Source organism: Dendropsophus ebraccatus, chromosome 12, assembly GCF_027789765.1.
Source record: "Dendropsophus ebraccatus isolate aDenEbr1 chromosome 12, aDenEbr1.pat, whole genome shotgun sequence".
NCBI classification, from domain to species: Eukaryota; Metazoa; Chordata; class Amphibia; order Anura; family Hylidae; genus Dendropsophus; species Dendropsophus ebraccatus.
In genome coordinates, this window is record NC_091465.1 from 46808056 (window position 1) to 46826908 (window position 18853).

General features: G+C 43.7%; 1 protein-coding gene across 1 annotated transcript in view; it reads left to right on the forward strand.

The window, feature by feature from the left end:
- The window catches only part of LOC138769784 (sulfotransferase 2B1-like), a 38823-nt gene extending 21532 nt beyond the window's left edge, over positions 1-17291 (forward strand). The window contains exons 6-8 of the mRNA XM_069948469.1: positions 5426-5520; positions 10729-10909; positions 17104-17291. Coding sequence (XP_069804570.1) covers positions 5426-5520; positions 10729-10909; positions 17104-17219 — 392 coding nt within the window. The 3' untranslated portion in view covers positions 17220-17291. The remainder of the gene's footprint in view (positions 1-5425; positions 5521-10728; positions 10910-17103) is intronic.
- The last annotated feature ends 1562 nt before the right edge of the window (positions 17292-18853 follow it).

The following is an 18853-nucleotide window of genomic DNA, read 5'->3' on the forward strand; positions in this document are numbered from 1 at the left end:
TATTCTGTAGTGCTTAACAAAAGTGGATAAGGATGACCAAGACGCAGCTTGACATATATTCTCCAGGGATACCGAGGACCATTCCGCCCAACTAGAGGCAACCGCTCTAGTGGAATGTGCCCTGGTAAATAAAGGCGGTGTTTTCCCCGCTGAAGAATAACATAATTCAATGGCTTCACATATCCACCTTGATATGGAAGGCTTAGAAGCTTTTTTGCCCTTTTTCTTCCCTGAAAATAGGATCAACAAATTTTCTTCCTTCCTCAACGAACTTGTTCTATTCAGGTAGATTCTTAGAGTTCTAGGAACATCTAGAAGGGAAAGATCAACATCCTGATGGGATGGATTTGAAGGAGAAAACACTGGAAGAACAATGGGTTCATTAATGTTAATGAATGAAGCAACCTTGGGTATAAATCCCGGTAAAAATCTTAGAATCACTTTATCCTCGAGAAAGGTGATGTACGGAGCGGTTGATCCCAGAGCCTGAAGCTCCCCGACACGCTTGGCAGAAGTAAGGGCCAAAAGCAGTGTACATTTTAAGGTTAAGAATTTTAATTCTACCTCCTCCAGAGGTTCAAATGGTTGAAGACATAAACACCTGAGTACAAAAGAGAGATCCCAGGAGTCGACATGCTTGTTTACCCTGGGTCTTAATCTCGTGATAGCTTTTACAAAATTTTTTACCTCAATAATCTGAAAGAGTCTATAGTTCAGATGTGCAGACAGGGCTGCTATTTGGACCTTAATGGACCCCGGAGTAAGACCTTTGTCAAACCCCTCTTGCAAAAACTCCAAAGTTGCGGAGTAGAGGGCTTAGTAGAACTCAACTTTTTATCGGTACACCAGGCTTGAAATATTCTCCAAACACGAGCGTATGAAGCATTTGTGGAGTTGCTACGTGCATGAGATAAAGTTCGGAGAACATTTTCCGAGAAGGTTTCAGGACCTAATAAGGTCCTCTCAGTCTCCAGGCTGTGAGATTGAGGCTGGTTAGATCCTGGCACAGATGTTGTCCCTGAGATATCAGATCGGGCTGTAACGGCAGTTTCCAGAACTCGCCCCTGCTCATGTTCATGAGCAGGGTGAACCAAGATCTCTTCGGCCAAAACGGCGTAATTATGATCACTGACGCCTGGTCCAATCTGATCTTCACCAGAACCCTGGGGATCATCGATATGGGCGGAAAAATGTAAGCCATCTGAAAATTCCATGGAATTGACATCGCATCCACCGTCGTTGGATGGTCGGCTGAATACAGGGAACAAAACCTCCTCAGTTTGGCATTGCTTGTTGATGCCATGAGATCTATCTGAGGAACTCCCCATCTTTTGGTTAACTGTAGGAACACTTTCCTTGAAAGCGACCATTCCCCTGGTACTGTTAGTCCCCGGCTCAAACGATCCGCCAGAGTGTTGTGAATACCTCTGATATGAAGAGCAGATAGTCTGGCTATCCGGGGTTCAGGTAGTCTGGCTATCCGGGGTTCCGCCCACCTGAAGAAGTGTTCCACTTCCCTGAGAAGTAGAGGCGACCTGGTACCTCCCTGCTTGTTGATATAGGCGACACAAGCAGTGTTGTCTGTCCTGATTCTTACAGCCTTCTGTAACAATTTCGGAGCGAAGTGTAGAAGGGCTAGATAGATAGCCCTGAGTTCCCGTACATTTGATGGAAGGGACGACTCTTGAATGTTCCATGTCCCTGACGCAGTACTCTCTTCTAGATGTGCACCCCATCCCGAACCTGAAGCGTCTGTGGTGATCGTAATCCACTGGGGTTCGGTTATGGAGGCCCCATGCTTCACCTGTCTCCACCATGTTAGGGACTGTCGAGTTTCTGTAGATAGGACATGTATTGTTTCTAAATCTTCTAAGCTCCGGTTCCATGTCGTCAGGACTTCTCTCTGGAGGTACCTCATATGCCATAGTGCCCATGGAACTGCCTCTGCGGCTGATGAAAGGAGTCCCAGGAATCTCATTAGGGTCCGAAGAAACACTTGACGAGGAGGAATGAGAAAATGGGCTCCCTTCTGTATACGTAACAGCCTGGGTGTTGAGAGGAACAGCTTTATCTGCGTGGAATCTATGATGAAACCCAAGAAAGTCTTTATTCTGGATGGCACCAATTCCGACTTCTCCTGGTTGATCAGCCACCCTAACTGCTGAAGAATGTCCAAGACATAATTCAGCTGAGCGCTCAGAAGACTCTGAGTCTGAGCCATAATCAACCAGTCGTCTAGATAGGGAATGATCTTTATTCCCTGAAGTCTGAAGATAACCATCATGGCCGACACCACCTTTGTGAACACAAAGGGGGCTGATGTTATGCCGAAGGGAAGAACCTTGAACTGAAGATGTCTTACCTTCCCGTGCAGCTGAATGGCAATCCGCAGATATTTTCTGTGCGCTGGCAGAATAGGAATGTGGAGGTATGCGTCCTGGAGGTCTATTGATACCATAAAGTCGCCCTCCTGGAGGACGGTTTTTACGGATCTGATATTTTCCATACGAAATTTCTTTTTTATCATGAACCCGTTTAAGTAACGCAGATCGATAATAAGCCTCCACTTTCCAGACGGCTTCGGTACGAGAAAAATTGGAGAGTATACTCCCAGACCGACGTCTGACAGAGGGACCTCCTCCAGGGCTTCTATGTCCAACAGGTGAAAGATTTCTTTTTCTATAACGGGATGTTTGACAGGACCTAAATGATGAGACACCAGAAACCTTGGGGGGGGAGGAAGAAACAAAGGAAGCACATAACCACTTTGAATAATGCTTATCACCCACACATCTTTTATTAGTTTTTTTCCAAGCGGGAAGAAACAGAGTAAGACGACCCCCCATAGGTATGCCTCTGGCGTCAGAAATCCGGCTTCTTGGCAGAATCTTTTTGCTGCTTGCCTGTACCTCTTCTGTTGTTGTACTTCCCTCTTCCTCGGGAGTGGTAACGACTTTTTCCACGTTGAGGAGATCTGCCTCTACGAAAGGATCCGCGAGGTTTTTTGTATGATCCACTAACGTAAGAAAGGGGTAAGGACTTACCCTTCTTGTCCGACATCTCCTCCATGATTTTATCCAATTCTGAGCCAAAAAGTCGTCCCGGCTGATACTCCAAATTACACAACTGAAATTTAGAGTTGGAATCGCCAGCCCATGGTCTTAACCATAGGGCCCGGTGACCAGCAGTTGAGAGGGCCATTGTTTTAGCTGCTAAGCGAGTCTCCTGTGAAGCTGCATCACACAAAAAATCAACTCCCATGTTGACTTTTTTGAATGAACGGAGGACCTTGTCCCGGCTCACTCCAGACTCGAGATCCTCCTGCACTTTAGCCAACCATCTTCTAAGACTTCTGGATACCTCAAATGCAGATATAGCAACTGCCCCTTGGGCAGCTGCTGCCGTGTATGATCTCTTAAAGGCTACTTCAATTCTCCTATCCATTGGATCTTTGAGATTAGAACCATCCTCAGCGGGCAAGACAGTATTCTTGGATAATTTGGCTATGGCAGTATCTACTTTGGGAGGATCGGCCCAATCCTTGCATTGGTCCTCCTTGAGGACATACAAGGTTTTAAATTTCTTACTTAAAACCGGAGCTTTTTCCGGTTTTTTCCACTCAGTATACAGCATAGACATGGATGTTTCTCCAATAGAAAAAGCCCTAGGCTTTTTCGAAGCGGAGGCTACATCCTCGATTTCTTCAGGGTGAATTTCAGCCTGAACAGCTCTGCGTAGCTTGTAGATGCTGTCCATAGGGAAATAACCCTTGAAAATATGAAGACCCAACTTCATCTATCACCTTAAATTCTGACCCAGGATGTGAGGCAGAAGGAGAAATGCTACACTTAGATTTCTTCTTATGATGACAGTCTCTATTGGCAAGGGATTTTTCAACATAATCCTTCACCCATATGACAACATCCTGAGTATCAGGTTCTCCGGAATTTTTTGGGCGGCATGAAGTACAACGTACTGTAATATATATATATAATAAATAATAAGACATCATGAATATGAAAAATTGGAACCTTATAGTTGATAAGTAGTGCGTACGATATTCATATCCATCCGGCAAAGGATTTTCGCAATCCGCACAGACTAGAGGTTTGCGTTTGGAAGTTCTTTTCCCCGATGGGCTAGTTTCCATTGCAGACATCTAATAAATAAAAAAGTTTTATCGACAGAAAGAAATTCAATATAAGTACAGGCCTTGCCTGAACTAAATAGAAAGGGTGTCATGCACCAGTAAGACCACAAGATGGCAGCAGAGTTACTTACATTGACACAATATGCAGTAATCTCAATAGGAGAAGCTGAAGATAAATAGTGGCGCCGGTACACAGAATATACACTCTATGCCTAGGTAGGACTCAGGAGTCAGACCTAGTCCTACCTGAATAAAGGAGTCCATTTAAATGAGAGGGAGCCTGACAGCGAGGCCGACGCTGCCGGCGTACAAGCCGCACACTTCCGGCCTCTTCCGATGACGTCAGCCACCTGCGCCGGAGAATGGCGGCGCTGGAACGCATGTGGAACGCATGCGCAGAAGACTGCAAGCCGCAGGACGATGATGCGGCCAAGATGGCGACCGCAATCCCGGAATAAAGGTTTGGTACGTTTGTACCCACAGGGCCGGACATCAAGCAGCCTATCACTCATGCAGGAACCAGCTAACTGGGTCCTGCCTAAGGTAACACCAATACCACTACAATAGTAATACCCACAATGAAAGAAGGAGGGAGCAAGGTCCCTTGGGGCTAGTCACTAGGACGAAGAAAAAAAGACTGATGTATGGGGGGGGGGGCTTATTTATACTTCCTGTAGGAGGGGTTAATAAAAGCTTTGCTATCGTTTTCATTAAAAATTCCTTCGTCCCAGGGGCTCGCAGGGGCGAAAATACCCCTATCGTTGTGATGCCAATGGGACGTAAGGGAAGCCAAATGGCGGCCATCCACTCAATTTCAACATTGTGTGAACAGAGCCTTTCTGTGTTTTTTAATCCAGTCCTGGTTTTGGTTGCAATATGAGGACCACAATACTGACTGAAATATATGTAGTGTGAACCCAGCCTAAAGCTGGAGTCAGAGTCGCTACATTTTTTCCGAATCCAACTCCGACTCTGACTCCAGCCAAAACTAGCTCCGACTCCAACTCCGACTCCACAGCCCTGCAATTATGAAGAGGTATGTACCAATACTTTTATTCATATAGTGCATATTCTTTTCTGTCAACTAACTCCCATTCATTGTAGCAGTCCCGGAACACACACCCCATGTCTGTTTGCAGGAGAGGGAGAGATAGAGGGAAAAAGGAGAAACTTAGTATTTGATGGTAGGTTGTACAAGGGCCCACATACCATGGGGTCAGGTCAGGCACTATACAGGGTGTGCTATCATTTAATTGTTAATTGTCTTTTTTCCAGCTCTTTATGGATCTTGGTTTGATCATGTGAAAGGCTGGATGCAAATGAAAGATGACAGCAGATTCTTCTTTATCACATATGAAGAGCTCTTACAGGTAGTCATACTGCTGGACAATCCACCCTGCTCAAACAACAAGTCCATATTTATACTGTTATCCCCAGGGCCGTTTTAATACATTGGTGGGCCCAGTGCACAGCCCTCAAGAGTGGGCCCCCCCTTACCTTTCTGCACATTGTATAATGTACTGAATTTGCCCCCACACTGTATCAAGAGCCCCAATACATACAGTAGTTACCTTATAACACTATTTCCACCATTCAGTGATTACATATTACATAAAAACTGCACTAAACAAAACAGAAAGATATCACCATTGATACCATTACATAATACCGCCACACCATGACCCCTATCAGTACAAGCCTATAACAGAGTGAAGTTACATCCAGTGACTCACCGGAGGCGTCTTCTCCGATCAGAGTCTGTCACCTTTTCTTTTTCTCTCCATCCAGCGTGGGCCACCTTGAAGTCTTCTCCTGGCTGTGAATCTTCTCTCCAGAATCTGCCAGACAAATATTTTAGGCTCCAACACATACAGTAGTTAGGTCCCTTGTACCCCTATACAGTAGTTACACCCCTCTGTACTCCTACATAGTTACACCCCTCTGTGCCTCCATAGTTTTAAGGTGTCCCTGTAGTATATAGACCCTCATGTGCTCCTCCAGTTATATACAGCCCTCCTGTGCGCTCCCCCATTAGTATATAGCCCCCCTGTGCACTCTCCCCAGTAGTATATAGCCCCCTGTGCTCACCCACAATAGTATATAGCCCCCCTGTGCTCTCCCCCAATAGTATATAGCCCCCCTATGCTCTCCCACAATAGTATATAGCCCCCCTGTGCTCTCCCACAATAGTATATAGCCCCCCTGTGCTCTCCCACAATAGTATATAGCCCCCTGTGCTCTCCCACAATAGTATATAGCCCCCTGTGCTCTCCCCCAATAGTATATAGCCCCCCTGTGCTCTCCCACAATAGTATATAGCCCCCCTGTGCTCTCCCCCAATAGTATATAGCCCCCCTGTGCTCCCCCTCAATAGTATATAGCCCCCCTGTGCTCTCCATAATATATAGCCCCCTGTGCTCTCCCCCATAGTATATAGACCCCTGTGCTCCCCAATAGTATATAGCTCCCCTGTGCTCCCCAATAGTATATAGCCCCTGTGCTCCCCAATAGTATATAGCTAACCTGTGCTCCCCAATAGTATATAACCCCCTGTGCTCCCCCATAGTATATAGCCCCCTGTGCTCCCCCATAGTATATAGCCCCCTGTGCTCCCCCATAGTATATAGCCCCCTGTGCTCCCCAGTAGTATATAGCCCCCTGTGCTCCCCATAGTATATAGCCCCCTGTGCTTCCCAATAGTATATAGCTCCCCTGTGCTCCCCAATAGTATATAGCTCCCCTGTGCTCCCCCATAGTGTATAGCCCCCTGTGCTCCCCCATAGTATATAGCTCCCCTGTGCTCCCCCATAGTATATAGCCCCCTGTGCTCCCCCATAGTATATAGCCCCCTGTGCTCCACCATAGTATATAGCCCCCTGTGCTCCACAATAGTATATAGCCCCCGTTCTCCCCCATAGTATATAGCCCCCTGTGCTCCCCAATAGTATATAGCCCCCGTTCTCCCCCATAGTATATAGCCCCCCTGTGCTCCCCAATAGTATATAGCCCCCGTTCTCCCCCATAGTATATAGCCCCCCTGTGCTCCCCAATAGTATATAGCCCCCGTTCTCCCCCATAGTATATAGCCCCCTGTTCTCCCCCATAGTATATAGCCCCCTGTGCTCCCCATAGTATATAGCTCCCCTGTGCTCCCCCATAGTATATAGCTCCCCTGTGCTCCCCCATAGTATATAGCCCCCTGTGCTCCCCAATAGTATATAGCCCCCGTTCTCCCCCATAGTATATAGCCCCCCTGTGCTCCCCAATAGTATATAGCCCCCGTTCTCCCCCATAGTATATAGCCCCCGTTCTCCCCCATAGTATATAGCCCCCTGTTCTCCCCCATAGTATATAGCTCCCCTGTGCTCCCCAATAGTATATAGCCCCCTGTGCTCCCCCATAGTATATAGCTCCCCTGTGCTCCCCAATAGTATATAGCCCCCGTTCTCCCCCATAGTATATAGCCCCCTGTTCTCCCCCATAGTATATAGCCCCCTGTGCTCCCCATAGTATATAGCCCCCTGTGCTCCCCATAGTATATAGCTCCCCTGTGCTCCCCCATAGTATATAGCTCCCCTGTGCTCCCCCATAGTATATAGCCCCCTGTGCTCCCCAATAGTATATAGCCCCCGTTCTCCCCCATAGTATATAGCCCCCCTGTGCTCCCCAATAGTATATAGCCCCCGTTCTCCCCCATAGTATATAGCCCCCTGTTCTCCCCCATAGTATATAGCCCCCTGTGCTCCCCCATAGTATATAGCTCCCCTGTGCTCCCCCATAGTATATAGCCCCCTGTGCTCCCCAATAGTATATAGCCCCCGTTCTCCCCCATAGTATATAGCCCCCCTGTGCTCCCCAATAGTATATAGCCCCCGTTCTCCCCCATAGTATATAGCCCCCGTTCTCCCCCATAGTATATAGCCCCCTGTTCTCCCCCATAGTATATAGCTCCCCTGTGCTCCCCAATAGTATATAGCCCCCTGTGCTCCCCCATAGTATATAGCTCCCCTGTGCTCCCCAATAGTATATAGCCCCCGTTCTCCCCCATAGTATATAGCCCCCTGTTCTCCCCCATAGTATATAGCCCCCTGTGCTCCCCAATAGTATATAGCCCCCTGTGCCCCCCCTCCCCCCCCGTAGTATATAGCTCCCCCTCCCATATAACATTGAAAAAAACAAACACTGTTACTCACCTGGGTCCACGCGTTCCTCTTCTCTTCCCTCCTGTGGCCGCACTTCCTCCGGTCACAAGAGGCTGCGCTCCCCTTACCCTCGCGCCGACGCTCCAGTGACGTCGGGCGCTAGAGGGAGAGCGCGGCCTCTTGTGACCGCAGGACGTGCGGCCACAAGAGTGAGTGACTGACAGGGAGGGAGCCAAGGGCTCTCTCTCTGTCAGTGTCGCTGCTGCTGCAGCGCTGAAGCGCCGCAGCAGCAGCGGACGGGGGCAGCGGCGGACGGGGGGGGCCCTGCAGGGGGCGCCATGGAGGGGTAAGTAGATTACCCATCCATGGCGCTCCCCCCTGACAGGCTGGTGGCCGGAGCCCTGTGCGACCGCACTGGTCGCACATAGCAACGGCCGGCCTGCTCGGGGGGGCCCCTTTAACCAGGGGGCCCGGTGCACGTGCACCATGTGCCCTCTGGTTAAAGCGGCCCTGGTTATCCCATTGAAATGGTATGCCACTCAAACTAAACTTTTGATATGTTGCTGCCCTGGTGGAGAACATATCAAACTGGCCTTACCTTTATGTGCTTTCCCAGTCGTACACTATCTTTGGGTCCCCAGCTAAACAATCCCGCCTCCTCTGGATTTTTCTCAACATTGACAGTCAGCTAGGCTGAGTGGGCTATCACCGCCAAAATGAGTTTGTGCGCCAGGGAAACCGTAGAAAGGGAGGAATATTTTGTTTAAGTTCTCTTCTAGGGCAGCAACATGGTAAAAATTTATTTTGAGTGCAATACCCCTTAAATATAAGGATATATCAGCACCTCCTACCACCTTTGATCCACTGTATTACCATAATCATTCATGATGCTTTTATACATGCCATACCTGTATCAGAGGTATAAGGCAAAGCATGTCACCAATATATTAACAGCACTGTTTGAGATTTGTTTCTCCATGCCAGTAGAGCATAGGGCTTCATATCATTTTGTGTGAGGAAATTATACAGATGGCCTTCTATTTTAAAATCTCCAGCCTTTCAGTACTTATCAGCTGCTTCATGTCCTGCAGAAAGTGATGTTTTCTTTCCAGTCTGGCACAGTGCTCTCTGCTGGCACCTCTGTCTGTGACAGAAACTTTCCAGTAGCAAACGCCCATAAACCTTAACTGCTCTGGACAGTTCCTGTCACGGACAGAGGTGGCAACAGAGAAAATGTCAGACTAGAAAGATAACTTATCCCTGGTCTTCTCCCTGTTTTCTTTTAATCAGCCGAGCAGGGACACTGCTTCAGCCGCTGATTGGCTGAGATGACGCTTGTGTATCGTCATCACAGCCAATCAGCAGCTGCAGCGATGTCCCAACTGCAGCCGCTGATTTGCTGGCGACAGATTTAAAGAGCCAGAGCTTGGCACACTTGTAGCTCAATGTGTCATACTGGTTCTTGTGGCATTTATTAGCTTTTTACTAACACTATTGTATTACCTATTTGTAGAATACTGTGGATATAACAGTAATTCTTAACTAGTGATGAGCGAATACTGTTCGATCGAATAGATATTCGATCGAATAGTGAGATATTCGAATATTCGATATTCGTACGAATATCCCGCGCATATTCAATAAATATTCGATAAGCGTTCAAATCCCCCAGCTTCCTGTTTCACCCTCCAAATGGTCAAATAGATGTTTTTCACTAATCAAATACTTGTTCCCATAGACTTTATTGGGATCGAATATTCGATCGAATATTGGAATACTCGCTGGATATTCGTACGAATATCGAATATTCGAATATCTCACTATTTGCTCATCACTATTCTTAACTAAACAATGCTGCACAGGGTTTTTCTGAAGATGCAGACAAGGCAGTGCTGCACCAAAGGGATCCCAGCTGAGGCTGCTATGTGAAGGAAGATGACAGCAGCCTCATTATACATACCTGCTGTTATCTAATGCCGCCCAGTCGTCCCTGTATGTACTTTACCAGAGAGCAAAATTACCACCACCACCACCACCCTTCCAAATACTATATACACCCACCTATAGCTGTAGGAATGGGACGAAGTGGCAGATCAATATAAATATGTACCTGCTGTTTTCTGACAGATAATAAGTGCTAGGAAGGGCAAGTTAATTGCTTAAATTTAAAAAATATATACCATCACTGTATAATTCTGAGAATGCAGGGAATCAGGTGCCAGGGCGCCACTGTGCAGAGAGAAAACAGTGAAGGAGATGCAGCTCTATAGCAGCACTGAGAGTCCTAGATATGGGACCCCTGAATAATCCTTCATGGCAAATATAAGAAAGTTTTCCCATGGCTTGTCTGAAACACTAGCACTGTGTTGTAAATGGTACTATATCTATATCTATATCTATATTATATAGATGTACATTAATGTAATATTTTTTCAGGATCTCCGTGGCGGTGTGGTAAGAATCTGTAAATTCTTGGGCGAGGATCTGGATGATGCACAGATTGACTTGGTGGTTAAACATTCATCCTTCAAAACCATGAAGGATGATGCACAGACAAACTGGACTCAATTACCAACCGATATCATGGACCAATCCAAAGGATCATTCTTGCGTAAAGGTAGCTTGTTGTTTTAACACAATGTTGACACCATTTTTTTATTATTAGAAGGTAAATAAGGGTTCTGCATATTTTTGCAATAGGTTGCAATAGACTCTAATCGCTCCAGGGAGGGGCTCCCCAGAATCTCTAATTGCTTGGTGTAAAAGGGCCTTTAGTAACTAAAAGATCTAATGTACTGCTGAAGGCTTGGATAAGGTAGGATAGCAACACTACATATATATACACCCATATGTATGTTACCTCCTAATGTCAACAGGAATAGGTTATCACTTTCTGGAAACTGTCACAGCCCCCATAATTTTTTTAAGAAAGTTGTGTGAACCGCTTGGTTCTTTCTTTTTTTTTTTTAAACAATATTTTATTAGTGGCTTATGTAATATTTGAACATACATATTGAAAATTCATTACATATTTAAAAAGAAAGTCGCTCACAGGCAACAAAGGATTGTATGTTTACAATATCATACAGATACAATGAGCCTTTGTAATAACCTTAAAAGACATATTATCATATACAATACAACATAGTCTTACTAAAAACATAGGTAGAAAAACAGTAACCTATAATATCACCTTAAAACATGGTATAGATGTCAGATATTCAAATATGCTACCAATAAAATGGAGAGAATTGTCTTTAACAGAGAAAGGGAAAAGCTTAAGATATTTGGAGTGCTCCCAGAGTTCCCTTTTGGGCGGCCATGCAATACCAATCAGTGTCCTTAAATTGATTAATGACAGAGTCTCTCTCTTCTATAGTAAAATCATAAATTAGAAATTGTGTCCATTTGGACATAAATGTTTTTGTTGATTTTTCTTTGGTGCGCAATACATCCAAAAGTTCCCAATGAAAGATCTCCTTCAGAGCGGAGATTACCTCAGAAATGTCTGGTAGAGTATCCAGTATCCAGTGTCTTAATAAACATTTCAGGGAGACTAATAGAGTTCAATGAATTCCTTTAGAAGTAAGTAATTTAGGAGAGGGAGTAGTAGAGTCTATATCAATAAAATGAAAAAGATAACTAAGAGGGAGAAGTGGTATGGCATGGCCCCAAGTGGACAAAAGATAGAGCCGCACAGAGTCCCAAAATTCCTGCACTCGCGTGCAGGCCCAGGCAAAATGAAACAAGTCTGCTTTAGGAAGTGAACATTTCGGGCAACTGTTTATGTGAGAAGTGTGGGAGTTGGAAAAAGATATATTAAAGGCATATATAGCCTTGTGTATAAAGCGGAAATGTATTTCACATAGAACCACATTAGGAGTGACAGAATGCACTAGTTGAGATCCTCTCAATATTTGTTGGGTCAGATCCTCTGAAAAAATTACGGAGGACCATTTAAAAAAAAAAAAAATTGTCTAGATAAATTCTTTTGAGAGCGTGATCTAAGTTCTCCATATGTATGTGATAAAGAATTATGAACTGGTGGTGTTGGGAATAGATTATCAAATTCTATATCACTTTCTGCTTCTGCTATGTCCCGTACTCTGGAAGTAAGAAATTCAATTATAGAATCGTATTGAGGTAAATTAAATGAAGACAATTTAAATCGTGTTCTGACGATATCCCATGATAAGAAAGTGTTGGAATTAGTATTCAGCAGATCCCCAACAGAAGAAACATGTGCACTTTGCCACTCCGAGTAGTCCAATTTGTCAGGTGGGTAAAGTGGTGAATGCCACAGAGGAAATCTTTTCGATAGGCAAAAGGGTAAACCATATAATTTTCGTATCGCCTTCCATGTGGCAATGGTGTCTTTAAAGATAACACTTCTCTTAATTTCTGGGGGTAGTTCTGGTAATTTAGCATGTAGCAAGGTGGGTAAAGGCCAAGGTGCTGCTAAAGCTTTCTCAATTAAAATATTGGAGAAATATGACGTGTCCATAATCCAATCTTTAGCATGGCGAAAGAGAGCTGCTAAATTATATAATCTAATATCTGGGCATTGAGCGCCACCTTTAGAAGTAGGGAGACAGAGAGTGGAATAGGCAATACGAGGTCTCTTTGATTGCCAAATAAATTTAGTGAAATATGATTGGAGTAGGGAGACGTCAGAATGTTTGAGTAAAAGGGGTATTGTTTGCATTGGATATAACAGTTTTCCAAAACACATCATTTTGATTAAGTGGGTACGTCCTAGAATTGACAATGGTAGAGATTCCCATCTCTGGAGATCTTGTTTTATTCTCTTAATTATAGGGCGATAGTTCAGGGAATATAGTCAGGAGGGAGTTCTGCCAATCTGGATTCCAAGATAAGTAATATAGGATTTAGCGATGGAGACCCCCGCAGGACCCGAAGTAGACCTCTTATGTGGAGTTAGGTAAAGAAGTTGACTTTTATGTATATTGATTCTATACCCAGAGAAGGAACCAAAAAATTTTAAGGCATCTAATACTGCCGGAACATGTAGATCTGGGTTATCTAAATATATTAAAGTATCATCAGCAAAGCATGTAACTTTGATGACTTGGGAACCAACCCGTATGCCAGAAGAAATAAGATATCTAGCCAGAGGCTCCATCGCCAAATTGAACAATAGAGGGGATAGGGGGCAACCCTGTCTGGTACCTTTTTGTAAGGGAAAGCTATCTGAAAGGAAACCCGGGGTACGAATTCTAGCTTTCGGAGATGTGTATATTGTGGAAATAAAATCTTTGAATTGACCTGTGATACTAAATTTTGTTAAGGTCATGTCCAGCCACTCCCAGCTGATATTATCAAAAGCCTTTTCAGCGTCAATTGCCAACAGACCTGGAGAGTGGCTGGAACGACCCCCAGATTGGACACCAGACTGGGCCGCTAGTACCGTTCTTATATTAGTGACACCAGAACGTCCTTTTATAAAGCCAACTTGATGGCTGCCTATTAGTGATGGTAGGATGTCTGCCAATCTATTGGTCATAATCTTTGCCAACAATTTTAGGTCTGAATTTATTAACCCCTTAAGGACAGAGCCAATTTCCCCCTAGGGGACTTCTAGTATAAGTGCTTTGATCTCTCATAGAGATCTCTGCAGCATAGATATGCTGCAGAGATCCATGAGATAGGCACTCGTTTACTCCGGCTGCTATGTAAGTAAACGAGTGCCGAGCCGGGGACGGCGCCATCTTGGAGCGGTCCCCGGCCGGCTTCAGAAACGGAGATCGCTCCTCCGGGATAACATCCCGGGGGAGCGATCTCCGCCACTAGACACCAGGGAACAGCTGAATCCGGTAATCGGATGCAGCTGTCATGTTTGACAGCTGCATCTGATTACTGTATTAGCGGGCACGGCGATCGGACCGTGCCCGCGCGGCCCCACTCTGAACGTCCTTACCGGCATCAGGGCGTAAATATACGCCCGATGTCGTTAAGGGGTTAAAGAGATTGGCCTGTACGAATTAGGAGATGTCGGATCCTTCCCCTGTTTGTGTAGTATTTTGATATATGCAGTATCTCCCGAGGGAAGGATGTGATGGTCAGTCGGAATAGTTTGGAAAGTAGAAAGAAGGGTGGGGAAGATGACAGAAGACATAGATTTATAAAATTCCGCACTATAGCCATCAGGGCCTGGAGCATTGTTATTTTTAAGTGTAGAGATAGTGGCAGTAATTTCCTCCAATGTGACTGGGGCGTTGAGAGAATGAAGAGAAGGGTATCAAGAGAAGGTAGAGTTAATGACTCTAGAAAGTTCTTACCAGCAGCTAGATCAAGCCTATCTTTGGAATATAGTGAGCGGTAAAATTGTTGTAAAAGTTGTGATACGACTTTAGGATCTTTTTGTATATTACGCGCTGTATCTTTGAGAGCCGGGATATGTGTAGTAGGTCTACGTCCTTTAGCAAGGTTAGCTAACATTTTCCCTGATTTATTACCATAGCGGAATAAACGGGATATGTTTTGATCTCTATATATAGCATTGAGTTTTTCCTGTGCAATTTCGAAAGCTTGTCTAGCTGCTGTCCATTTAGATTTATTGTCATCTGTAGGGGAAGACAGGAAAAGAGTGTATGTAGAGCGCAGATCTTGGGAAAGTTGAAGATAGTTTTTACGTGCTTCACGTTTCTGGGCAGCCACATAAGAAATTATTTGGCCCCTTAGAACTGCTTTTGCAGTCTCCCAGAAAAGTATTGGGGATTGTGTATGTTGAGCATTGTTAGAATAGAAGTCTGACCACCATTTTTTTAATAGTTTGATAAATGATTCATCATTAGCTAAATGAGAAGGAAATCTCCAAATAATATCCGATCCCTTCTGAAAAATATCTCTTAATTGTAAACTAACAGGGGAATGATCCGAAATTACTATATCATGAATTTCAGAGTCTTCTACTCTGCCAAGAGAGTCCGGTGACACTAAACAGTAGTCTATTCTTGACCAGGCCGTTTGGGAGTGAGAGTAAAAAGAGTATTCTCTACCATCTGGGTGTAGATGACACCAAGAATCAGATAGGGAGGTAGAATTAAGGAAGTTGGATAAAATATTATCTGATGAAGTATATACAGTAGGGGTCTTAGTTCTTTTTCTATCTTCAGTTGTATTAAGAACAGTATTTAGGTCTCCACCAACTATTTTAATATTATTGTCATCTTGCAGAATGAGGTTTTCCAATTTTTTTTAAAAAATCAGGTCTCTGAGTGTTGGGACCATAAACGTTATATATGCTATATTTGCCCGCTGGAGTGTCAATAAGAAGATGACATATCCTGCCTTCATCATCTTGATATTGAGATAATACCGTACAGGCTAAATTTTCATGTGTAAGAATAACTACCCCGCCTTTACCTTTAATAGCTGGTGAACCATAAACTGCACCCACCCAAAAACGTTTGAGTCTGAAATAATCCGATTCAGCTTGGTTCTTTCTAAACATGTTAAGTTTATTTTGTGGTTTACAATTTTTTTAGTTTTGTTTTCTTTTGTACGACCATGTTTTAATCCCCTATAAAATGTTATATTTCTGGTCTATGGAGCAGTGCAAGGGCTCGTTTTTTCCTTGATAAGCTGCATTCTCCCATCTGATTCAGATTCATTATTAAACCCACACTATTTTATTTTGGTCTGTAGTCAGTCAGCATTTGGTCCTTATTTATTTAGGAATTCACTATAGACCAATATATGTGTGAACAAGCCTTGTAGTGCTCCATATGATGCTGTATTATGGAAATATTCTTTCCTAGGCAATGGTAACTCTGTCATAATAAATCTGATGGAGCATAGTAGTTTTTTTCTGTCAGATTCATAGTATGAAATCAGAGGCGGATAGATACATAATAGGGTTTTGTAGATGTCTATGGATAATGCATTATGGCTCTGTACAACTTATAAGTTCATGAGGCCAGTCATATAAATTCATTCTTTACATTGATAGCATTGGAAAATACTTGGGGTCCTATTGGACAAAGCGGTATTTTGTTTCCACCAATTAACAATAAACAATTACAAATGAGCGCTTTTGGAAATGACCTGAAATCCTCCACCATAATACGATCGTTCGCATACTCTAGCGTACGAGTGATCGTAATAATACAATCAACGACACACAAACAAATTTCTGTTAGTCGTTTAAACGTTGCCTGTATACACATGGAAAAATTATCGATTTAATTCAAATGATATAATGACTTTTAACACAATCATTTCTCCTTGTAATAGGGCCCTTCCTGTTGTTCAAAATATTTCCTAAGCTACTGTATTTTTATATGACTGAATACCAGCAAGAAAAGTGTTCAGGTGTACACCTCAGCATACCCATGGTGGCACACAACCTTCAACAGACCAAATGGAGTCTATGTATGAACACATCTTGTCTTCTTCATTCCAGTTTATTTACTAAGCAAATGTGACCCACAAATAATTACGTACATTGCAGATCCTAAAACCCGAGATACAGTCGGAAGAGTGCATGGCAGGGCTGGTCTTTCCTTGGATGTCAAATTTAACTTGTTTGTTTCATTTTAGCCAAGGGAGCAAACGAATCAAATTTTCTGTTGGCAGGGAAGTAACTCTTCTGTTGTAGTGTAGTGGGAAGTAACTTTTTAAATAATCAAGGGAGAACACAATGTAAGCATAAGATGATACTTTAGAAAAAAATAGTTAATTTATAGTTTTCTTCCAGTGTTATTCTTCCTATGTCTGTCTATGCCTGTCTATAAAACCAAGCTTGTCATTTCAGATGCTCTTATTATTGCATGGTTTCCTTACTTGCAGGAATATCTGGTGACTGGAAAAAACATTTTACAGTAGCTCAGAGTGAATACTTTGATAAGGTCTACCAAGAGAAGATGAAAGACCTCAACATGAACTTTTTCTGGGAACAATCTTAATAATGGAACTACATATTTTACTGAGTGTTGCTAATGGCCATATAAAAATAAAGAAGACAAAATACACTAAAACCGTGTCAGTAATATAAAATAGATATACACAAAAGGCATAAATTAGAGGCTACAGTCAATATCCAGTTACATGAGCTCAGAGATTTCTTCCTTACTGTGCTTTAAACCCAAACAAATACATAAAAGATGTGTGGGATGAAAAGAATCAATGACACTGGAAACACAACCACAATGTGATAGAGATGCACGGAACGGCCAGTCTCTTACGTTGTGTGAACATAGCCTTAGGCTATGTGTACACAGCGTAAAAGTACGGCAACAACGGCAGTACTTTATACGGTGTGGAGCACTGCCTATTCTTCTATGGGATCCTGGCCGGAGCGTATGCACACAGTATATGCTCTGGCCGGCATCCCATGCGGCGCCGCAAAGAACTGACATGTCAGTTTTCTGCGGTCGCAATTCAGTGAATTGTGACCGCAGAAAGACCTGTCAGTTCACACAATGAAGCAAGATGCTCCGGACGCTTGCTTCATTGTGTGCTATGGGGAGTTCTGATGCGGGCTCGTGCTGATGCACCCGCATGAGAACATTGTGGCCGGAAAGATCATGTGGCCGGAAAGATCATCTGGCCGGTACTGCAGTACCGCCCAGGATGATCATTTCAGAGACTGGCCATTCCGTGACCTGGCTGGGTCACGGAACGGCCGGTCTCATACGCTGTGTGATCATGGCCTTACTGTTGATGAATCCTGTTGGGTTTGCACTTTTCACTTTGTCTTTTACATTGCCTATGTATTACTTTTGCTTTAGGAATTTGCTGCTTTGCTGCTTTGTTGAAGCAAATCTACCATTTCCTCAGTGAATTTTCTTTTTCACTCCCTTGTCAGTGCCAGTGCAAAGATCCTGGTGGCGCAGCCCATGTTTCAAAAATAAAAACTAAAAAATGGACCACACTACCGGAATCTCTGCGCCGACAAGGTAGTGAAAAAAAATTCACTTAGGAAATGGTATGTTCACTTTAAGGCTCTAGCTTGGCATATTCACTGACTTGGATAATCCTAGTAAGTGGTCCCTGTTAATATATAATTGCTCTGAATAAACAACTGAATAAAAAGTGACCAATAAAATAATATCAAATACTACAGCTTCACTAAAAAGAAGCCTCCACAAAGCTCTGACAAAAAATGCCAATTGGCCATACTCAAAGTTGCCAACGCCGCCCCAAAAATCAGTGGGAAGTCCAGGATGGAAAAAATAAAATTATTGTAAAATAATGCACTCAGGTATTATACATTTAGGGAATACTTTCCCTTTCTCAGATACAATGCATAAGGTGTAGAGTATGGAACAGGTTCGAATAAACAAAAGGCGTCAACCCTTCCCCTTTTCTGATGGTGGTGGGGGAAGGTAGAGGGGGGGCAGGAGTAAGGTAAACATACAAGCACAATGATTACATAATAAAAGAAATAGGTTCAACATACATAACAGATACACTCTCAATGTATTAATTGAGCCCCTGTGGATTTAAAGGGGTATTCCAAGAAAATCAACTTTCCCTTATACACAGAATCGGGGAAAAGTAGGAGATTGCAGGGGTCAAACCTCTGTGCCCTCCGGCT